General features: G+C 42.1%; 1 protein-coding gene across 2 annotated transcripts in view; it reads left to right on the top strand.

Annotated features, from left to right (window-relative positions):
- LOC124554803 (plastin-2) overlaps nucleotides 1–23,789 on the top strand; it is a 217,602-nt gene extending 193,813 nt beyond the window's left edge. For both annotated transcript variants that reach the window (XM_047128456.1, XM_047128455.1), the window contains exon 12: nucleotides 18,781–23,789. In XM_047128456.1, coding sequence (XP_046984412.1) covers nucleotides 18,781–18,954 — 174 coding nt within the window. In that variant the 3' untranslated portion in view covers nucleotides 18,955–23,789. The remainder of the gene's footprint in view (nucleotides 1–18,780) is intronic.
- Nucleotides 23,790–24,894: the final 1,105 nt, after the last annotated feature.

The raw sequence follows: 24,894 nt of genomic DNA, 5'->3' as shown, positions 1-24,894 counted from the left end.
GTCGTGGTGGAGATCATGATCAGCAATTCATGTCATGGCCTCCACGCTCTCCCGACTTAACCCCATGCGATTTCTTTCTGTGGGGTTATGTGAAAGATTCAGTGTTTAAACCTCCTCTACCAAGAAACGTGCCAGAACTGCGAGCTCACATCAACGATGCTTTCGAACTCATTGATGTGGACATGCTGCGCCGAGTGTGGGAGGAACTTGATTATCGGCTTGATGTCTGCCGAATCACTAAAGGGGCACATATCGAACATTTGTGAATCCCTAAAAAAACTTTTTGAGTTTTTGTATGTGTGTGCAAAGCACTGTGAAAATATCTCAAATAATAAAGTTATTGTAGAGCTGTGAAATCGCTTCAATCATTTGTAATAACCCTGTATTTAATCAACATGACTGTCTCAAGCAGCAAACTACTAAAGCTGTATTCGAAACATTATGGGATTGCTTTTCCTACTCATTTGCATTACCTTAAATTTTTGTAAATTTAGAGGTAGCTGCCATTTGTCGCACCAGTTACAAATTTCATTTTGTATCATCCTACAGTCACTCAGTGATGACACCTTTCCATACACTACAGCATCATCAGGAGATTGATCCTCACATTATCTGTCAGACAATTCATGTCCATAAAGAATAAGAGCAGTCCCATCACACTTCCCTGGGGTGCTTCTGACAATACCCTTTCTGATGAACGCTCGCCATTGAGGACAACATACCGGGTTCTATTACGTCTGAAGTCTTAGAGTAACTCGTGTATCGGGGAACCTATTCCATATGCTCGAACCTGGATTAACAGTCTACAGTGAGACACAGTGTTAAACATGGAACCTCGGGTTTGATTCCATAGGGAAGCAGTTGTACCCAGCGACTCTTTCCATTTAAAGTAATAAAGGGTACAGCTATCACTTGCAATGATGATAATTGTTTGGTCACTGTGTGGCCATCTCGTGCATTACTGGAGTGTAGACAATCCCCACTGGTTACAGAAATTTGACTGATGATGATGACTATGACGATGATGATAACACAACCCACCTAGTCCCCAGGCAGAGAAAAATCCCCGAGTTGACCATTAACGTCCTTCTTTGGTTAATGTGTGGTGTGGAATCATGGGGAAGAATCCTATTGGTCCATATTTTATCGATAGCACACTGAATGTACACAAATATCGAACATTTTTGGAACAGAAACTACCGGTTCTGCTGCTGCAGAAAGTTGCCCTGGAAGTTCGAGCCGGCCGTAGTGGCCGTGCGGTTCTAGGGGCTGCAGTCTGGAACCGCGACACCGCTACGGTCGCAGGTTTGAATCCTGCCTCGGGCTTGGATATGTGTGATGTCCGTAGGTTAGTTAGGTTTAAGTAGTTCTAAGTTCTAGAGGACTGATGACCTCAGAAGTTGAGTCCCATAGTGCTCAGAGCCATTTGAACCTTTTTTTTTTTTTTTTTTTTTTTTTTTTTTTTTTTTTTTTTTTTTTTTTTTAAGTTCGGCAACATATGTGGTTTCAGCATGAATGTTGCCCAGCACGTTACACAATTGAAGCACAGGAGGGATTAGACCATGTTAACACTGTTCGGTGGATTGCCAGAGGTGGCTATATTAATTGGTTCGCTAGGTCGCCTTACTTTTTTCTATAGGGATATTTAAAAGATAATGTGTACCAGCAAGTGCCAACATGTCATGAAGGCATGATCAACTGCATTAGAAATTCCTGTGCTGACCTACCCACAAATCTACTTCTGTGTATGGTCATTTGAAAAGTGGTTCACTAAGGGTACTGAAGTTGGGGTACTACATTTGAACACTTACACTTATTCGAAGAGTAGAGTAGTGTTCGCCTCAGGCCATGGCTGCCGTGGCATGTCGAGTAGTCCACTGTTAGATATGTTGGAGGAATGAAGCATTGTGAATCAGAGATGTGGAGGATGCCATGTCTGTGGCTATCAAGCATGCAGGGTTCAGTCAACTGCAAGTTCTAACACACGTTACCACCGATGATGCCTATCACTTGGGTTCTGAGGCTGTCCTCAGTTTGTACAGGTGGGTGGCAGAGGTGGTGAAGACTGGTGGCCTTGGTTGTGGGGGTGCAAGTGGAGCTTGCAGTTTGCAGCATTGTTCCTGGGGTCGACCAGGGTCCCTATGTTTAGAACCACGTGGAGGGCCCTCAACCAAAAGGCGCGTCACCTGCTTGGCACGCTGCGAACTGAGGCGTAATCAGTCTACTTGCGCTGCGTGCCCGTCCCTCAGAGTCGCCGCTGGGACCGGATCAGCCCACTGCCCAACGTGCCCTGTGCTGAATATTTCTTGGCTGAATACGACTCGTGCAGAGCCAGTGTGAAATTTTGGAGACTTGGAGCTGTAATGTCTCGGACCATAGTTTTTGTAAAAAATAAAATTTGGCCATCTTGTACAACTTTATGCATTCTCTTAAGAATAATAACGAAAAGAATTTTACGAGCTATATTATTGAGCTAGAAAATTGTGGGTAAATCGGCCAAAAAAATAGGCGCCCGAAAGAATTTCGAAATTTGGCTTCTTGCATCTCCTGAACTAATGCTATGATGAACGTGAAACTTGGCACATAGTAACCTAACAACACGAGGTTCTTAAATAGAAAGTTTCATTTCCAAAGCACTTTTCAGCACTGAATGAATTAAGCGCAAAACTGAAGATTTAGTAGGAACGTCAAAAATGCGGTATTTTCGTTCCGATTTTGCTAAAAAACTATGCTTAGTAAAACTTACCAAACTGTACAACTGGAATGAAAGTTGGGTGCAAAAATCAGGCCCGAAAACAATGTAAATTTCAGGTTAGCATATCTAGTAGTGTGAATGCATGATGAAAATGAAATTTAGAGTGCAATAGATTGACTGCACAACGATAAGGAATAGAAATTTTTATTCCCCTCCTATTTTCCAATCTACAAATTAGTCGAAAGGATGTTGATTTTTATGAAAAGATGAAAACAGGGTATATTCGATACTTGTTTTTCAAGTACCATTTTCTGTTAATGCTTCAAAGGCAGTCTCATTCGAACAACAAATTTTAAACCCCCCAGAACAAGGAGTTCAATTTTCGATATTGGCTAACAACAGAGGCAAGATAGCAAGAAAAATTGCACTAAGAAAAGAGTTTTGACTTTGGCATGTTGTTTCTCATTGGTCAAAGGCATTTAAATCAGTTATGGAAAACATGTTTTGTACAAGTAGACCGAATGTAATCTACATTTGTACTACTAAGGATAAAAGAATATAACTGGCCATGTTACGTGTTAATAATTTAAATGTATCGTGCACAGATTAATACATGGTTTTTTTTATACTGGCACAATGTACTCGGCCTAATCACATTTGCCACAGTTCAGCGATTGCGCCATCTCAATCGTGAAGTCCATTCATTTGCCAGTAAACTGCTACATACGAAGTAGTCAGGTTTTGTTTGAATAATTTTACACCTGTTGCGTCTATTTCCCGTCCTTGTTTTTGATCCGGGTTTTGGACCGGTACTGGCGAAGTTAAAAATAGATTTATATATGTATTTGCATTTTTCTTGGTAATTCATTCAGAAGCACCAATAAATTTTCTCAGATTGAGTTCCCAATAATTAGTAATGCTTCTTTGGGTGATAAGTCTCAAAGCAGGATACAACACATAATGGAACATTGCAAGTTTTGCATTGGTATCTAGTTTCCTGGTGCACTTTCTGTTTCATGCAAACCATGTGTCTGCATGTTAGTGTAATTTTCTGCAAATGTTCACTCACGATAACAGCCAGGAAATGTCTCCCTGTGAATTGCAGAGGATTCTTGTCATCGTAGTGCCTTCCCCTACCAGCTTTTCTCCATTCTGTAGCATATTTTTCTACAATCTCCCTTGCAAGAGAAAAGTGAAACTCTGCGAGTTCCATTTTTTTGTCCTGTTACCGACTGGCGGAGAGCATGAGCATTTAGAATGCACAAATCCGGAATGTGAAAAAAATATTTCTTATACCATTTCATAGTCTTATGCACTGATCCCTCCGAGCTCAGTAACATTTCACAACAGCCAACTGCACCAGTAGTTGAATTGTAATCTACAATACACTGCGGTTTCTTTATTTTTTCACCAGTATTTCTGTCAATCTTCTCCATTTCAGCCATTTGTGTTGTGTGACTTGTGGTCAACATGTACACCTCTCTTATCGCACCACTTGATAGCAAGGACCTTGTCACTAGACCTAAACTCAGTTTCCCCTTGTTTTAATTTCTTCTACAGTTTTGGCAGGTTACACCTATTCTTATGAACAGTGCCACATGCGGCTGTTCCATGGTTGTGAAGCCAGAGGCACAGGTGTGGGCTGGAGTACAAATTATAGACATGTAGGATATGACCCTGTTCCAGATATGGTCCTTTGAGAGTTGCCACGAAGTTGCCACTTTTACCCAAATTGTGGAACCCAATTTCTGTTGTTGCGCCTGTATATACAATAAAATCTAAAATATACCCACTCTGAGAGTAACACAGTACAAATTTCTGTATTCCGAATCTACTTTACTTGGTTAGAATAAACTGCTTAAAAGATAATTGTCATCGAACAGCACAAGCCTTTCATCTATACAAAGCTTGTGATGTGGGCGAAATGAATTACGAAACGTCTTACGAACTTTGTCAACAATCGTCCCAATTTATTGTCGCCTCCAGTACTTGCAGAGTTATCATTGAAGTGTAACGTTCTCAGAAGTAGATAAAAACTGTCTCGGGACATAATTCCACTGAAAATTGGTGTGTTCAAAAGTGTATCTCTGGACCAATAATCATTTAATTTTGACTTCTTAATTTGTGCCATTAGAAGTCAAACAGCAACAAAACAATAAATTTCCTCAAATCCAGTGTCTTTCCACTTTGACAGTCGAGAATTCACAGATTCTGTAGTATTTTCTCTGGTATAAACATAAAAACGATTTATTTTGTCTGCAATAAATTGCAACAGTTTTTGAGATATGAAATTCACAAAAAATGAAGGAATTCTTGGGTCAGTATCTAATTGACATTCGTATCCAGAACTCGAGTCATCGAAGTAATGTTTCAACGGCTGGAAATCTGTTTCTTGCCAGTCAAATGTGTCGCTTAAGCGTGCTCTTTTCCGAATTGTTTCACTGTCACTTTCGGATTCAGAAGAACTGCTGACTGTAATTCTTGCTCTCCCTTGTGATGTAAAGGGCTAAGGACTACAGCTTCGAGAGTCTGTTGAAGACTCATCACTGTTAGCAATGTCAGATAATTCACATTTACTTTCACTCTTAGTGAGAATATCTAGGATTTCTTTATCTGTGCAACCACGGCGACGTGACATTTCTCACGTAGAAAACAAGAAAACTGATAAAAATACAGGAATCTAAGTCGAATTCTGCAAAGAGGGAACACAGCAACAAACATTTATACACTCTCGAACTATACAGTCAGACCACTGAGCAGTTACTGGAAGAGCACGGCGGAAAGACAGCTCTGCGTGTATACACGTCTCTAGCACTCGAATAGCTGTGACTCAGCACACCTAAACTCATCCCTAGCGGTGGGAAGGCTGGTGGCGCGGGACGCGTGAACATGTCCTTAGCGCTGTAGGGAAAACCCAAGGTCACGCATATACACATCAGGTACGTCAGGGGAACAACGAGGCATGACGAGTTTAGATGTCCCCAGCAGTCAAAGGGTTAACCTACCAAGTATAGACTGGGATGTCTACGGATTCACTGCTGGGGGTGCAGACAGGCAGGCTTGGGAAGTTCTTTCGAACATGTTTACCAAAAACTGTCTCGAGCAGCTTGGTCGGCAACCCACATGCAATGGAAATAATTTAGCTATCATAGCTGCAAGCAGGCCTGATCTAATCGTGGGTATCAGTATAGACAAGGATTAGTGATCATGATGTCATCATAAGAGCCTTAATAACCGAAGTTAATAAATCAATTAAGAAGGGTAGGAGAGTATGTCTGGTAGAAAGGGCATATAGACAGTTGTTAGCAGCCCACGTAGACAATGAATTGACATCATTTAGTTCCAGTATGATGGAGGTACATGAATTAAGGTCAAAGTTCAGATGGATTGTAAATCATGCTCTGGAGAAGTATTTGCCAAGTAAGTGGATTAATGATGAAAAAACTCCCACCATGGTGTAACAACAAAATACAAAAAATGTTGAGAAAGCAAAGGCTGTTGCACTTCTAGTTCAAAAGACTGTGAATAAATTATGGCAGGTGAAAGTTAACAGAAATTTGTGTGCCTTTAATAAGATTATTGCTCAAAGCTGACAAACTACCACAGTCATGTTTCTGGTCCTACTTAACATTGCTAAGTAGATATAAGGCTTCTATCCAGTCACGTGTTGACCGGTCTGGTGTGACAGTAGAAAATAGCAAAAGTAAAGCCGAAATTTTTTAATTTTGCATTTAACAAATAATTCATGCAGGAGAGTCGTACAAATATACCATCGCACACACTCATATGGAGGGGACCCCCTAGGGGCTCAGCATTCATTTGCTGAGTACGGGCTTGGCGACCCCGGGGTCCTGAGCTGGGGACTGGTCAGCGCCGCCAGTCTCCTGTCACCGTAACCCCCAGACATGCTTCAGCGACCACCGTATGGTGCAGTGGTGGAATGTTGTGTGCTGCGAGGAATGGTAATCTTGGCTTGACCGCCTGGATTGCGAGGAAGGTAAACCTCTATAAAAACCCCTCAATCTTACAGTGTGCTGCGCACCTATAAGATGCGTGGCTGTTGGAGTGGAACAGTCGTAAGCGGGCAACCTCTGGGGCACCTGCCGCACCCCAGTTGTATAAGGCTTACCTAGGCACGCGGGGCTCTGTCTAGGTGGACTTCTAGTTCCCTAGCTGCTCGTGGGACCGAGATGGATCCTTCGAAATCCTCTTTTTCCTCCTCCCAGCGGAAAGGGTGGGCTGCTGGAAGGTTCTAACACCCAGTCTCTGAAGAGGGCTCGTGCAGTCAGTCCCCCTGACTGCAGCACATCTTTGACAAGTCAAGTCTTAAGTAACAAAATGCATTCTGGTAATCAGAATGTGTTTCTCATTGTAAAACGGAAGGAGGGTAGTTTCGAGAAGGTTTCGCCCTTCTATATACAAAAGGGTCTGGAGGGCATCTGTGGCTCCTTAAAGTCAGTGAAGCGTTTGCGTAATGGGACCTTGCTCGTGGAAACTTCCACTTTCCAGCAAGCCACTAACCTGCAAGCTGCTAAATGCCTTCGGGGGGGTATGCCATAGACACTGAACTGCACAGCACGTTGAATTATAGCAAAGGTGTTGTGACATGCCGGGATCTAGTTGACATTCCCAAAGACAAACTGCAACGTGAGTGGGTTCTGGAAGGTATCGTTGATGATCAACATATCATGAAGAGGATTGATGGCAATCTTGTGAAGTCGGACTCTTTTATTCTGACCTTCAGTAGCACGAAACTTCCAGAACATATTAAAGCTGGCTTCCTTCGCCTTAGTGTGAGGCCTTATTTCCCGTCTCCAATGCGCTGTTTTAAATGCCAGCGTTTTGGCCATACCACCCTAGGGTGTAAAGGCGAAGCGACTTGTGGCAACTGTGGTAAGGCTGCTCATGAAGGAGTTGGTTGCTCGTCTCCAGCCAGATGTATCAATTGCTCTGGAAACCACCCTGTTTGGAGTAGGGACTGCCGAATATTTTTAGAGGAACGCAAAGTCCAGGAAATAAAAACATCCCTGCGTATCCCATATGGTGAGGCCAAGAAGATCTCTTAAGTCGATGCAACCTCCCACATTTGCTACATCTTTTGCATCCCTGGTTCAGAAGCCTACTCCAAAAGTCGATGCCTCAATGCAGACTGAGGTGGTGAGTGTTGGCACTAACACCTGCAGCTGTCAGTGCACTTGCAACGCAGCCAGTGTTTCAGAGCCAGTAGCCCCTACTCGAACGGCAGACAAAGGTACAGTGGCGAACTTGGCCCGGCCCCTGGCACCTCTAACAGCTGAGGCTGTTCCCAAGCCCAGTGCGCCAATTACCACTCCCACATCAGCTCCCCCAAAGCCCACCAAACCACAGAAAGCTCCTGTACAGCAGCAACAGCGGGTCAAATCCCGTGGTAAACCATCTGACCATGCGGATGTTGTTTTACGTAAGGCTTCATCTGACTCTTCCCCAGAGTTCATGGAATACGATGTATGTGTGGGGCAATCATCTCGCCCCACACCTCCCCCTCCACCTGCTGCGGTCTCCCCGCCCTGTCGGAGAGACAGGATGAAGGCGCTACCCCCATCAAAGATGGCTCCCATACTTAAGTGGAACTTGCAAGGGTTCAGGACGCATGTGGAGGAACTTCGTCTACTATCTCAGGGTAGACCACTGTGTCTCTGTCTCTAGGAGACTTATTTCCATCCATCATACTCCCCTGAGATACAAGGCTCTACACTCACAAAAAGGACAACCTGCGTGGAGAGAGAGCTAGAGGAGGCATAGGTATTTTCGTCAGGACAGACTACCACTCCTCGCCTCTCTCACTTAGGACGACTTTACCGGCCGTCGCTGTGTCCGTGCACGTGCGTCATCCATTGACTGTATGCTCACTTTACTTGCCCCCACATGATGCACTTGATGCCTCACCGACCTTCTTACACAGCTCCCCCAGCCATTCATTATTTGTGGTGATTTTAATGCCCACAATGTGCTTTGGGGCTCTACAATTACCTGCCCTAGGGGTAGAGCAATTGAGAGGCATCTCCTGTCATCCTGTGCCTACTTGCTCAATGGAGGACAGAGTACTCATTTCTGCACAGCGACTGGGTCGTTCTCTGCCATTGATCTCTCGCTTTGCTCTCCAGCTCTTGCCCCCAGTGCTCACTGGGAAGTGGTCGCTGACTTGCACGGCAGTGATCATTTCCCAATCTGGATTCACCTGCCAGATGGCCTGGGCCCCGAAAGGAGACCACCACGATGGGTGCTCAGTGGAGCTGACTGGTCACTTTATAGCCAGTTGGCCCAATTCGAACACTGTGCGAATGTTGAGGTGTGGGTGGATCATATTACCAAAACGGTCCACCATGCCGCTGCAGCATCCATTCCACAGTCCACAGGCCACCGGAAGAGGCCACCTGTGCCTTGGTGGAGTGCCGAATGCCGCTCTGCAATCAGGACCAGGCGTGCAGCTCTGCGTCGGTTCAAGTGTCGGCCAACTGCTGAGACTCTTGCAGCCTTTCGGGTGGCGAGGGCAAGATGTCGCCGCATTATTCGTGAGAGCAAGAAAAGGTCATGTCAACAATTCCTGAACACTATTAATCGTTCCACCAACAGTTCCATTGTGTGGGAGACCATCAGGAGAATTTCTAGCAGAGGAGGGAGGTGCCCCATAGCTGCTGTAATGAATAACGGCACACTCCACACGGATCCGCGAGACATTGCCCAGACTATGGCAGCGTATTTTGCCACAGTTACTGCAACAACCAGTCAGGATCCAGGTTTCCAGTGCCATAGGGCCGTTGCTGAGAGATGTAGTCTGGACTTCCAGTCCACTTCTCATGAAGCTTACAACTGCCCAATTTCTATGTGGGAGGTGGATTCTGCATTGTCTGGAGGTCGTGACACATCTGCTGGTCACGACAGGATCCATTACAGTATCCTATGGCACCTCACAATGCGCAACAGAGAAATCCTCCTCGCACTTTTTAATGCCATTTGGGCGTCAGGTCACTTTCCTGACGCGTGGCGTGAGGCAGTTTTAATCCCTTTTTTAAAACCTGGGAAAGATCACACGAGCCCAAGTAGCTACCGTAGTGTTGCCCTCACTAGTTGCATAGGGAAGACCTTGGAACGGATGGTCAACCGCCGCCTTGTCTGGATGTTAGAATCCCGGCAACTCCTCAGTCGCTTTCAGTGTGGGTTCAGGAGGTTTCGTTCCACCTTCGATAACCTTGCCCTCCTGGAGGCGGCTATACAACAAGCTTTCCTATGCCGTCATCACCTTCTAGGTGTATTTTTCGACATCGAGAAGGCCTACGATACCACTTGGAGGCATCTCATCCTGGAGCAGCTTCACGAATGGGGTTTTCGTGGTTGTCTTCCTCTTTTTATTCAGTCTTTCCTCTCGCCACGATATTTTAGGTACCGAATTGGTGACGTCCTGTCTGATCGCTTTGAGCAGGAGAGCGGTGTCCCTCAGGGTAGCATTTTAAGTGTGACTCTCTTTGCCATCGCTATTAATAGCATTACGTCCATAGTGAAAAGTCCTGTCCAGTGTTCTTTGTTTGTGGATGATTTCTCTTTGTTTTGCTCTTCTTCAAGCCTTGCAACGGCAACTCGTCAGTTGCAACTTATGATTAGGCGTTTGGATGACTGGGCGCAGAAGAGTGGTTTTAAGTTTTCCACCGAGAAGTCTGTATGTGTTCTTTTCAACCGTTCTCGTTCGATTTTAACATTTCCTGAGTTGAGGATGAGGGACACTATTCTTACTTTTAAAGATGCGGTGAGATTTCTGGGGCTCATTTTTGACTCGAAGCTCACGTGGTTACCTCATCTTAAAGACCTGAAACGGCGGTCACTTAAGGCTTTAATTATTTTAAAATGTCTTAGCCACAGTACATGGGGAGCTGACAAGACTTGTCTGCTCCAGTTTTACTGGGCGTTTGTGCGATCTCGGCTCAATTATGGGTGCACGGTGTATGGGTCTGCGAGGCCTTCTTACTTAAAGTTGTTGGACATTGTGCACCATGAAGGGCTTCGGTTGGCCACTGGGGCATTCCGAACTAGCCCCATACCAAGCCTCTGTGCAGAGGCTGGTGAACCGCCACTTCATATGCGGCGACGGCTACTTACAGTGCGCCAGGCGTATAAAACTTTGTCCACACCATACACCCCTGCATACCATACCATTGCTCAGCCTCCTCTGGCACGATTGTTTCATAACCAGCAACATGCGACGCGGCTCTATGGGATTCGCGCACAGGATTGCCTCGGTGCGATGTCTATGCCTAGTCTTCGTGTTTTACGTCGCGGTTGGAGCAGATCTCCACCTTGGTTCCTCCGGAGACCCAAACTTATTTTAGATTTGACTAATTTTAAGAAAGATGGCACACCAGATTTTACATTCCAATCTCTGTTTTTTAACATTTTAGATGTGCATCACGGTTTCACTGTCGTTTACACTGATGGCTCCAAACAGGAGACTTTCCTTGGCTGTTCTGTGGTGTTCCCTGATCATGTTACACGGATTCGCCTCCCTGCTGAATATACTGTTTTCGCAGCGGAGCTCTATGCGATCCTGAAGGCACTGGAGCAGATGCATCGTGTTCGGGGCAATCGATTTCTTCACTGCTCCGATTCTCTTAGTGCCTTACAATCACTGCAGACCCTATACCCGACTGAGGAGATGGTCCAGCTGATACATGACCAACTGTACTTGCTCCAACGGCGGGGTAAAGAGGTATCCTTCTGCTGGGTGCCTGGTCATGTCGGCATATGAGGCAATGAACAGGCTGATCGGGCTGCCAAGGAGGCCTGCAGAGAGCAGGATGTGGTCCAGTGTCCTATCCCCGTGCAGTCAGTCATCGCTGCACTCCACAGGAAGTGCATTGAGTTGTGAGAGGACGAGTGGCTGGCGGTGATGGCCAATAAACTGCAGTTGGTAAAGTCAACCACTCGGCCATGGCGTGCCTCCTGCCGGTTGCTCAGGCGGGAAGAGGTGGCCCTCACACGTCTTCGGATCGGGTGCTGTCCTCTCACACATAGCTATTTATTACGGTGGGAGAATCCTCCGTTTTGTGATGCTTGTGGTGTGCACATCTATGTCCGGCACATTTTAACAGACTGTATTTTATACCGTGATGCAAGGGCAGAAGCACAAGTTGATGGGGATCTGCCTTGTGTTTTAGCTAACGATGAGACGTGTGTGTCTAGGGTTTTTAAGTTTTGTGATGTGTCTCGACTCTGGCCTAAACTTTTAGGCTGGAGGTTTTAGTGTATTGCAGAGTGGGTGACTCCTCCCTTTTTTCCTTGCGGTCAGCCAGCCACTTCCATCTGCTACATTGTTTTAGCTCCCTCTACCATTTTCTTCCTGTGTTGTCCATGTTTTACTGCTGATGCCCTGCTTCATCCCACGCTTCAGTGTGGGTGAGCACATATTTTTCAATGATTGTTCCCCGTATTTTATGTTCCGTTTTATATAAATGTTCTGAGTTTTTTTCTTGACACCCGCCTCACTATGTTACTGAACGGGCGCTGAAGACCTTGCTGTCGTGCGCCCAAAAAACCCATCTACTACTACTCATATGGAGGGCATAGTAATAAGCACCACTGGTGTAGAGAAACAACTGAAAGATGAAAACAAATAAGTCAACAGGTCTGGATGGAATCTCAGTTCAGTACTCTAGAGCATTGGTCCCTTACTTTGCTTTCATTTATCTTCAATCTCTCACCCAGTCCAAAGCCCCTAGTGATGGGAAAAAAATGAAGGTGGTTCCTGTGTATATTAGGGGAAAAGAACATAACCAAAGAATTACAGACCAATATCTTTTAATATGGGTTTGCTGCAGAATCCTTGTATATATTCTCTGATTGAACATAATAAATTTGCTTGAGAAGGAAAGGCTTCTGTCCACAAATCAGCAGCATTTTAGAAAGCATCACTCATGCAAAACTCAGCTTGCCCTTTTCTCACGTGAGCTCCTGCGAACCATGGATGAAGGAGAACAGGCGAATTCCATATCTGTAGATTTCCATAAAGTATTTAACATGGTGTTACACCACTGACTGTTAATAATGGTAAAAATGTATGGAGTAGTTCCAGGTACACGAGTGGCTTGAAGACTTCTTAAGTAATAGAACCCAGTATGCTGTACTTGACGGTTAGTGTTCATCACAGACAAAGGCATCATCATGAGTGGCTCAAGGAAGCATGATAGGACCACTGTTATTTTCTATGTACGTAAATTATCTGGCTTACAGGGTAAGCAGTAATCTGTAACTCTTTATGGATAGTGATGTGGTGTATGGAATGTGGCATCGTTGAATGAGTGTAGGATGATAGAGGATGACTTGGAAAAAATTTCTAGTTTGTGTGGTGAATGCCAGCTAGCTCTAGATGTAGAAAAACATAAGTTAATACAGATGAATAGGAAAAACAAGCGCCTAATGTTCGAATACAGCATTAGTATTGTGCTGCTTGACACAGTAACATCAGTTAAATATCTAGGTATAATGTTGCAAAGCAATATTAAATGGAATGAGCATGTAAGGATTGTGGTAGGGAAGGCAAATGATCGACTTAAGTTTATTGGGGGAATTTTAGGAAAGCGTGGTTCATCTGTAAAGGAGACTGCGTATAGGACACTAGTGTGACTTGTTCTTGAGTACTGTTAAAGTGTTTGGGATTTGCCGAGGTCAAATTAAAGCAATTCAGAGTTGGGCTGCTAGATTTGTTACCAGTAGATTTGAACAACATGCAGCTATTATGGAGATTCTTCAGGAGCTCAAGTGGGAATCAATGGAAGGAAGGTGATGTTCTTTTCCAAGGAGCACTGTTGAGAAAATTTAGAAAACTGACACTTCAGGCTGACTGCAGAACGATGCTACTGCTGCCAATGTACATTTCGCATAAGGACTGTGAAGATCAGATTAGAGAGATTAGAGCTCATATGGAAGCATATAGACAGTCATTTCTTCCTAGCTCTATTTGCAAGTGGAACAGGAAGGGAAATTACTAGTAGTGGTATGGGGTATCCTCTGCCATACACCATACAGTGGCTTGCCGGGATGGCACGTGCCTGTTGGGTTGCAGTCTGGAAGTGCGCACCCCTGTGAAGACAAGTAAGGTGATGTGAACCTGAGCCATGTGGAAAACGTCTGATGAGATTGAGTGTCTGTGCATGTAAGGTGGATGCAGTGCTCTTATGCACTCAGGCTGATACGTAAGAGAATGGTGTCTTATCAGTGAAGTGTGTTAAGTTGAATCTTTTTCAGTAGTCCTTAACATTATTGTCTGCTGTTCTCTCTTTTTGTGAACAATTTTAAGAAGAATAAAACAAAAGGCTTCAATTTACTTGTGTGAGGGAGCGTGTGTTTGAAATTCTATCATTTACATAATGTTTGTAATTTACTTGTACTTCAAGTTCCTAAACCTCAACTTCGATTAAAAAGGGGGGGGGGGGAGTGGAAGAAGGGGAGGGGAAAACCTTGCCATGCTGCCACACCTGAAGCATCTAAAGACTATGAACAATTTGTTATTATTAACAGAACCTTTCTTCGGCTGTGGCTGGACTAGGTTCTGCTCATAGTGGCTATGCATGACCATCCTATATAAAGACCTTGGACTGTTTACTGTAAGGGCATTATATTGGTAATATGTCTTCAGAACAAACCATACACTCAGAATCTGTGCTAAGGCTGGAGAAACAAACCTCTTTAACCATCCAGCAGAAATTCCTCATTGTGGGACATGCATGTAAAGTCCAGGCAATCGCAATGTCTCCAGCCTCAAATCATCTTGTGCTACTGTCAGGTATATGTACATAACAGAACAACACTAAGACCATCTAGGATTAAAGTGAAGGAGCAGCTCACAGAGCATGGTGTGCCAGCCGGAATTATTAATGCAAGGTTGTAACAAGTATCTTCCCTTGTTATTAATGATGTTAACTGTTTAAAGTTGACAAAGTACAAAAATTTAACCGTTTTACACTTGCTTGGTCTAATAAGGGCTGCTCAGTAGTTTCTGCTGACACTGTCTTTAAGGATTAGAGTTGCTGACAAATTTACAGACTTTATCACAGAGCTCTGTGTAATCCTAAAAGTACTAGAACAGATGTAATGGAATATTCTTGTCTGCTCAGATTTTGTAAGAGCCCTACAGACCCTTCAGCAAATGTACCCAGGTTACAGAATGGCCCAAAACATTAAAGACAAACCTCATATACTGTAACGGCAAGAGGCAGAAGTATCTTTCTGGTGGATACTGGGCAATTTAGGAATCCAGAGAAATAAGCAGTGAGACCCCTCACCATGGGACTCTTGCAAGGAAAGTAATGTGCTATCCTGTGCTGTCCCCTGGGTGCCATTACCACATTTTGAGGAAGAATTGTGTGTCAGTGAGAGGCTCTCTATTGAGTCTCTCTCTATGTTTAGTGGTCATTAACGGTCTAGCAGCAGCTGTGGGGCCCTCTGTCTCACCTTCTCTGTATGCAGATGACTTAAGCATTTCGTTCTGCTGCTCCAGTACTGTTCTTGCTGAGCAGTGTCTCCAGGGAGCCATCCACAAGGCGCAGTCATGGGCTTTAGCCCACGGCTTCCAGTTCTCAGCCGCAAAGTCGTGTGTCGTGCACTTCTGTCGGCGTCGTACCGTTCATCTGGAACCCGCACTTTACCTTAATGACGATCCACTCACTGTAGTGGAGACACATCAGTTCCTAGGACAAGTTTTCGACGCTAGATTGACTTGGCTCCCTCATCTTCTTCAGCTTAAGCAGAAGTGCTGGTAGCACCTCGGTGCCCTCCGTTGCCTGAGCAACACCAATTGGGGTGCAGCTCGCTGTACGCTGCTGTAGCTCTACAGAGCCCTGGCCTTCAGCATTGCATTTACTCGACCCTGTGCACCACTGTGGAATTCGATTAGCGACAGGAGCTTTTAGGACATGTCTGGTGACCAGCGTACTGGTGGAGGCTAGTGTCCTTTCACTGCAGATCAGACGTGCGCAACTGCTCGCCAGTTACACAGCACACATTTGTAGTTCCCCTTAGCATCCGAATTACCGTCTCCCTTTCCCGCCCACGGGAGTCCATCACCCGCATATGCGGCCCAGATCGGGGCTAAGGATTGCGGTTCGCTTGCGGTCCCTTCTCTCTGAACTGGAGTCCTTCCATTTACCACCTCTACTTGTGGCCCGTTCACGTACGCCTCCATGGTGTACGCCTCGGCCGCAGCTTCGTCTGGACCTTTTGCATGGCCCTAAGGAGTCCGTTAACCCCACCGCTGCACTGTCACTTCCTCTCGATTCTTGACACATATTCCGGGGCTCTGAAGTGGTTTACGCTGACGGCTCAATGGCTGATGGTCACGTAGGCTTTGCATATGTTCATGGAGGACGTATTGAGCAGCACTCCTTGCTAGTTGACTGCAGTGTTTTCACTGCAAAGCTGGCGGCCATATCTCATGCTCTTGAGCACCGCTCATGCCCTGGCGAGTCATTTCTCCTGTCAACCAGTGCTACCCTCACCACCCTCTGGTAGCGAACATCCAGAAGTCCATCTGTGCCCCGGAACAGTCCCATCGTTCCGTGGTGTTTGTGTGGACCCCAGGACACTTCGGAATCCCTGGCAATGAACTTGACAACAGGCTGGCCAAACAGGTGATGCGGAAACCGCTTCTGGAGATGGGCATCTCCGAAGCTGACCTGCGTTCTGTCTTACACCGCAGGTTTTCTGGCTTTGGGAGACGGAATGGCATAACAGCACGCACAACGAATTGCGTGTCATTAAGGAGGCTAAGAATGTGTGGAAGTCTTCCATGCAGGCATCTTGCAGGGAATCAGTTGTCCTCTGCCGGCTACGCCTTGGCCATACATGGCTAACGCATGGTTACCTGCTCTGCCACGAGGACCCACCTCAGTGTCCCTGTGGCTCCCAAATGACACTCATCCACCTCTTGCTGGGCTGCCCACTTTTAGCCGCTCTGTGGCAGACTGTTAACTTCTCAGCACTCTGCCTTCAGTGTTGGGCCACAATGCCTCCACAACAGCTTTAGTTTTAAGTTTTATCCATGAGAGTGGGTTTTTATACTTCTATGTAGGTTTTAGCGCATGTTTTTTGTCCCTCTGTGTCCTCCACCCTAGTGCTTTTAGGGTGGAGGTTTTAATGTGTTCAAGAGTAGCTGGCTTTCCCTTTTTATTTTCGTGGTTGGCCAGCCACTGTAATCTGCTTTCATGTTTTACTCTCTTCTGTTTCTAGTATCTCTGTTGTTTTCTTGTCCTTTTTTGTTCCTTTAAGTGTTCGTTGCCTTCCGTTCGTTCTTGGGGCTTTTCCTTTCTTTCCATTTTGTGTTATATGTTTTATCCGTTTTATTCGTTTTATTCTCATGCTCGTAGCATTGTTTTATTAGGAACAAGGGACCGATAACCTCGTAGTTTGGTCCCTTCTCCCGCCTTTAAACTAACCAACGAACAAAATAACAAATTCAGGCTGGTGACAGCAACAGTGTTTCCATGTTAACAGAAACAAAAAAAGTGGCTTTGACATGACTGAAATTAGGACACTATCCACTGACACGTGGGCACCTCCTGTGCTGAGAGGATCCACCAGTGTACATTGTTTGTGGTGTATCAGTGTCTGTGCACCATATTTTACTTCATTGCATTTTATGTTATAAGGAGGACATAAGTGTTTCTAGATAATGATTTCCTTCACATGTCGCCCATGCTGTTCTGACCTGTCATGATTGTCTTGTTGCGCTGTTGAAAGATAAATCCACAAAGACCTTGAAGGAGGCACAGACACTGGCATTAACATGTCAGAAATGTAATGGCTTTTGCCTGAATTACTGCCTATGCAAACCAGCAGTGGGAGGAGGGCAGTATGAACAAAATGAAATTGTGCAATACTGGTATTTGTAATTCATATAATTACGTATTTAAGTATTAAAAATTGCACTCTGCATAAGAGAAGATTTACGTATAGTAAAGCATCAGAATATATGGAAATTGTAAATTAAATTGACAATCACAATAAATTAGAGATGGAGCGTCTGAGAATAACATATGGAGTGTGATACAGAAATAAAGTAAAATATATCTTTGATAATTGTAACATAATTGGGAATATATAAACAGTTGTGTGTGTCAGTGGGTACAAAGAATTAAGGTACAATTTGAATGCATTGGCTGAAATGACTGCAGGTGCACAATAAGTGCTGCACATTCAGAGCAGCCTGTGTGAATTTCATGGCAGTGCACCACATCAGAAGCACCAAAGAGGCAACTAGATAGCATACTTTGAAATGTGTGAAAGTTGGGTCAGTTTAAACCGACTGATAAAATACCAGTGCAGTACAGTGATAGATGCTTCTCATTAGCCCATTTAGAGACTAGTCAATCACAGTCACAGTTACCAGTTTTATAAATGAGGTCAACTATGTTTTTTTTCCTTTCTTTTTTATTTAAATGGCGTCCAACCACCTTGAGAGACCCAGTTGCCCTGGAGAGGTCACTAAAATTGGCAATTCTTTTTTTTGTGTGTTTTCCTTCCATATTATTGGTGGACTTGTGGCACCAGCTAAAATGCTTGTAATGCCTTATAATACGAAACTGCATGGTCGCTAGTGTAGGACGTAGAGCCGTCAAAACAATTGGTCCTGTTACCTGTGCCTAAGTATGCACATAGAAGAAGTTTGTGTGTATTATATAGTTGTGAATCTTTAGATAAAAACTTAAAACTAATTATGATCAGTAATCTTCCTTCAGTGGAATTCTTATGGGTCTGTTTCTGTTTATCTGCATTGTCCATATGTGTGTACTTGCACTGACGGATACATAACACTGCCATGTGTTTTGTAGACCAACTTGATTCTGTGCAATAATTTCCTCCGTGTGATTCTGTTCCCAAAAACATTGGGTTTCCTATTATTTTTGAAGACAACTTTTGTTTTTTCTCTACATTGCATTCTTACATGATCTTTTGTAAATTTTGTACTTCGTTCATTTTTTGTGGATGATTTGGTACATGTTATTAATTATTAGTTTGTGCATTGTGATCGACGTTTGTAATTGTGTACACACATTTATTTTCAGGACAACTTGGCAAATGCGAAATATGCTATTTCTATGGCGAGGAAGACAGGAGCGAGAGTGTATGCGCTTCCAGAAGACATTACTGAAGTGAAGCCAAAAATGATAATGACTGTTTTTGCTTGCCTTATGGCTATGGATTACATCCCAAACATGGATGTTAAACAAGATTCATAAGTTTATAGCTATCAGTAGGCGCTTGTAAGTGAATTTTGTGATTGTAAAAGTACCTAAAGTTTTATTTTTGAATGGTTGTAAAGTAGTTTATATTTCATTCCATATTGTATACAAACACTTGTAATGTCATCTTTGAAAAAGTATTTGTGTGTATGTGTGTGTCTCAGTAAAAAGATGATACAGTGATAATGTACAATATTCATCAAATTTTTTATAAAAATGTAATTTTGTTCTTACACGATGAGAGGTGGGGAGGAAATTTAGACATTAAAGTCCTCATAACAGATAACAGAGAATAATGGGAGAGTTCTTTACTAGTGGTCTTACTCTTTGTCTTATGTGAGAGAACATTTTTGTCAGCATTATTGAGTGGTAATGTGAACATATTCTCACTTTATCCATATTTTGAATGGGCGGAAGACACACGTGTAATATATTTTATACACAGCCATTGTAAAGGGTCACTCCTTCAATGTAATCAGATAGCCCCAGTATATCCAAAAGTGAAACTGAACGTGTGATGCTGGGTTTCTTGTATTGTGAGTTGGGGGATTGTATATTTTTAAGATAGTGTGTGGCACCAGCCCATGACTGAGCCATTGGCCTGACTGTTGGTGTTGTACAGCCTTTCTTCAGCATGGCACTAGGAGGGGGAGGGCAGTGGACTCATCACCCTCTCCATCTTAACCCAGCCCCCCCCCCTCCGCTCCCCTCCCCTCCCCTCCCCTGGAAAGATCCCCAGTACTCGTTCTATAGCAGGCAAATAGATGTGGGGGCATCTTGGAAAGACTGTAACAAAGAAAAATCCCCCACCCTATCGAGGATTGAACCCAGGACACCCAGGGTTGGAGTCTAGTACTGTACCTATTAGACCACCTTGGCCAAGAGGCATTGTATTTACAGGACTGAAATGCTATGAAATAAATTATAATGTGGTAATCTATTCCATAAACTTACCACAAAACGTTTCAGACATTGCTATATTCTCTTCATAATTTTTGGCGGGATGCTTACCTGAATATAGCTTTCAAAACTATCATTTGTCCACAAAAATGCATTTTTATTCATTTGATGGTAAATCTGTCTTGATATCATTTCCATAGAGTACCATACAATGTATAAAATGATGCCTGCTGTGCCAAGTGAGGGCTAGTAACCATATTAACATCTATATTTTGATGTATAAAGAAAGTTGTTCATTGACTAATACATAAATTAGACAATTTTGTCCATGACATTCCATTTATGTAGTTTACCAAGGCACTGTATGTGATTATATGTTTCTATTGTTAAAGGGCACAATTTGTATCTGATGGTTTTAACATCAGTATATACATATATGACTGTCAATAATATTATTTTAAACTAATTATGAAATGTCTGTGTTACCAAAATTTACACTGAGCTTAAGATTATTATGTGAAAATGTCGCTAATGAAGAAAAATTATTTTATGTACTCACGTGGAAGAGGATGAAAATACAAGACAAAAATCACTTTTACGTTGATTTAGCATATTAATTACAGATTTGTATTGTAGTGTCTCTCTTCTGTTTCTGTCCACTTTGATGATACGTCCACAGTTTTCCTGAAATGAAATGTGGTCAGTCAAAATAGTAGTAATGGTACTACCATCGACTTCTTCTTCTCCTTCTCCTCCTCCTCCTCCTCCTCCTCCTGCTGCTGCTGCTCCTTTATTGATTTCCCACTGTTTTGCTTTCAGCTGCAAAGGAATTTGATAGTAATGATTCACCCTCTATCTCAGTGTACTGTGTAAAATGTCAATGATGTATGCAACATATATAGACACTAGATTACTTCGATATTGTAACGTAGTCTTTCGAAAATGTTTGCTGTAGATGAGATCCTGTAAGTTTTTCAACTTTAAATACTCCTGGCTCTGACTGTATTCTCATTTCAATTTACTGTTTTCTTGACTTTTATTGCTATAAAAAATAGTTTTTCATATTTCTCTTTACTGTCATGATACAACTTCTTTGTTGAATTTTACCTGATTGTCATTTCACAATGAGCTTCCTCATCAATTTCTCTTGCATTTTTAGTTCTACTGCTCAAATTAATTTTGTTGTAATCATGTCAGAGTTGTGAGCAGTGTGTGTGAGGTGGCACTTTTTTGATTCACGCCACTTCTTTCCTGAAAGTTCCATAGACTTCGACTGTTTTACTTACAGCTATTGTTTACACACTAATTACTTTCAGGAGAAAGTATAATAATCAATGTAACTGTGGTCATCTCGTGCTCCATTGGTGACCATAAACATATGCCATGTGTTTACTTTTTAGGTTGAATCATTCTTGATTGTTTCGATAATCTGTAATGTCCTGCAAAGCTTGAAACTATAGAAACACTCTTGAGATTTATTATTGTAAAGCACTGACTGCTAAAAAATTGTTAAATTAATTGTCGAGATTGAAGAGTATACGAAATGGATGATGAACAGTATTTCTCTGAAAGTTTCTGTAGAGATATAAACTCAAATATTCATAAGTCATTTAACTTCCTTATGATTAAGGGACAGATAACATTAATGAAATTCCACATCATGCATTTGGAATCAGTTTGCAATTGTATGAAGAAAATTTGTTGATATACTCATTTTTTCATGCTGTAATTATTCAGTGAGTAGTATATGAAAGTATTACAGTCTAGTTTCTCAACTTAACAGTTTGTAGTTTTGAAATGTTGACCTCACATCATTTCCCAATAGCGAAATTGTAACAGTATGTCTGAGCTTTGTTTGGAACGTGTTGTGTCCCCCCCCCCCCCCCCCCCCCATCCCGGTCTGTTAACACTGTTTCAGTATTTTTGACAGGAAACTGGAATCCTGCAGTAACCAGTGGTCCCACATTAAAAGCCCGTTCCACTTTTTCCACCATCTTTCCCAAAGTGTAGATGAAATTTTCAGTCATTTATCTTCAGGGATTCAAAATATCTATTACCCTGTTTAATAACTTGTATCTATCTTGGAGTGCCACGATGATGATTTAACAGAATATCCTGAGCTTAAGACAATAAACTCTCATGGTCAGGAAAAAACAAGAGTTTCAAGTTTACTTGTTGTCTGTTATTATTATTATTATTATTATTACTGCAACTACTACTACTACTACTACTACTACTACAACACTAAAGTGGGTGAGTGATTCACCAACTAGACAAGTCGTGAAACGGTGATAATTACTACTGTCAATTACTATATCCTAAATGTAGGTAGTGTGACACTGTCCACATTTAACAACATAAGTTAGTAACAGAAAACTTTGTCAGCATTATTACTTTTTAAAGTTCTCTCTGTCTTATGTTAAAAAGTTGACAGTTATGATTATAATCAATCCTGGCCATAATTTCCATAATGGGATGACTAGCTGAATCAAGTCCATGGATACACAGTCAGGATGTTGGAAGAAAACTGCCATTACTTGAATTTAAATAATTGTTTTGCATTTTCTGCATAGTTTCAGTTAACTATGAAAGAGGGTGTAACACACTGAAGTTACAGTAGCATACCTTTTCCCCATAAAGCAGTTTGAATGAGAAAGTGCCTTAGTGTATATTAGTTGTGAGAGATCCTGTTCGAATGATGATAGAAAATCTGTGCAATAGTGAAGAAAGAAATTGGTTACCCAACAAGACATGTTGGGCTGTGAATATGTGGGGGAGAGAAATTTGGCTTGTAAAACAGTCACCCTTGTTAAACTCATTGTGACATGGAAATGCTTTCCATAAGTGTGTCACAATTATTGACTGTAGCAAGTCCTTTTCAGGTTCCTACTGGCTCTGTTGAAATTAAACATCAAGGTTTTGGGAGCCTTGCTTTATTCTGTGTATGGTCTTCACAAATGTTTGTGTAGTATTCAGCAGTGGAAAAAATTCTTTGGTATTCACAAAATATTAGTTAACTAAAGCAAAATTATGTCGTAAGATTGAATTTGAGAAAGGACCAAAAACTTGATTATCTTACAAGCTAGCAGTTGTGCTGGTGGCTAGTTGCCTCTGTGTTTGATACTTGGGAAATTACTTATAGTTTTACAGGTTTTATAGAGGTGACAAACCCACTTAACATATTTTTGTAACCTATGTCAAACCATAAAATGAAAGACTGAGATAAATGTCAGTGCTGCATTTAAAATTGTGTTCTGTATTAATCATAAATAATGAAATGCTTTAGGTCATTTTAAACAGTGTGCTGAACTGATATAAAGGACTACTAATTTTTGTATAGCATTATTAGTAGTAGCTTGAAACATTTGGTAAACAGTTCCATTTTGATAAAGTTCTTTTCTATAAGACTGCATTTGATAGATAAATAAATGTAGAATTTTTCCCACATACACACATTTCCATGTTTTTCAGAAGTTCTATGTTTGGCCTTTACCAGAGATTTCAAATGAATTGTCACTAAGTTGCAAAAGACCTGGATATTGAACTTCATCTAATCTTAAGCTATCTGTTGTATGTTTGTAACTCATACATTAAGTTTGTACAATATACAAATATTTGTATTTAAGGAAATAATTATCCTGAAACGTAAATCATTCACAAATTATTAAATCTATGAGAACGCTGTTAAAAGTGTATGTTTTTACAATTGATGTTTCATTTTAGTAAAAAATTTATTAATAAAAAATTATATTTATTTCAGTTTTAAAATTTCTATTGTATGTTAATTTTTCTTATTTTATAAAAGACTTGCAGTACTTATGGAATGCCTTATATATGAGACTTAAACAGTTACATTAAAGTTAAGCAGCTAGAGATGTAGCTAGTTCTTTTTTATAGTTAATATTAATAAAGTAACTTTTTTTACTCAGAAATTTTGACCTTTTATATACTCTCCCTCCCCCCCCCCCCCCCCCTTTCTCTCTCTCTCTCTCTCTCTCTCTCTCTCTCTCTCTCTCTCTCTCTCTCTCTCTCTCTCGTTCAGTTGACATTCCTGTTGGTGTAACACGTCATCCCCCTTACCAACTATGGTCTGCACTTACTGAAGCTAAGTGTAGGATAAAAATCCAACAGTGAACAAGTCGTAAAGATTAAATAATTTAGAGATGTACCACAAGTTGTATGAGGGAGCAGTTACACTGAACTTGCATGTACACTGGACTACAGATCAACAGGGACGTACTATCTTGATAGAAGTTCCAGTTTTGCTAGCAAAGTAACCATTATCATCCATTAAATAACCTGCAAATAAATGCTTCTGGATGAGGTAGCGTCTGTGAGGTTACATATATTTAATTGGATGTGCTGCTTGCCATGTGTTTGCGCATGTCAGTATCAGTGAAGTGACCCATAGATATGACATAATTGTTTATGCCTTATATTTTAGTAGGTATTGTTTTCATCTCACACGATACATTTGTGTGCATAGAACTAGTCTTGTGGTTGAATATTTTGAACAGCAAAAAATCAGCACCCCCATTGATGAACTGGATATCCATATGAAATTCTGTTAAGGTATGTTCAGGGTATTATAATGATTTATTTTTTTATTTTTATTATGCTGAGAGCAGCTTTGCAAGAGAAATGGCATTCACTTCCTGTGCAGCTGATGGGCACATTCAAAAACAGCATAACGAGTCAGTGTATTGATGCTTTGAGTAAGTGGATACACGTGCTATGCTAAACTTTCATTTTATACATCTAAAATAAAATATTAGTTAAAGTGCATTTAATTCAAAGTGTGACATGTTCTACATTTAGCAGCAGTGTCATGAAATTCAATATTTATTTTGCATGATACTAGATCACCATTCTTCTAGATTAAGTCAATTACACTGACAGTGCTGTTTAACAATTACACTTGAATTTTCACAAGTATGGCAAATTATAAATATCGCATGGCTCAGCAGTTATTACTATCTGCACGTTGCATTTTGCTAACTTTTATCTTGCAGAAAAAATCTGTTCAAGTAATTGTTC

The sequence above is a fragment of the Schistocerca americana genome, chromosome X (genome assembly GCF_021461395.2).
Source record: "Schistocerca americana isolate TAMUIC-IGC-003095 chromosome X, iqSchAmer2.1, whole genome shotgun sequence".
Classification (NCBI taxonomy): Eukaryota; Metazoa; Arthropoda; class Insecta; order Orthoptera; family Acrididae; genus Schistocerca; species Schistocerca americana.
The sequence above is the reverse complement of the archived record's forward strand: the minus strand, read 5'-3'. Positions and strand labels throughout refer to the sequence as shown.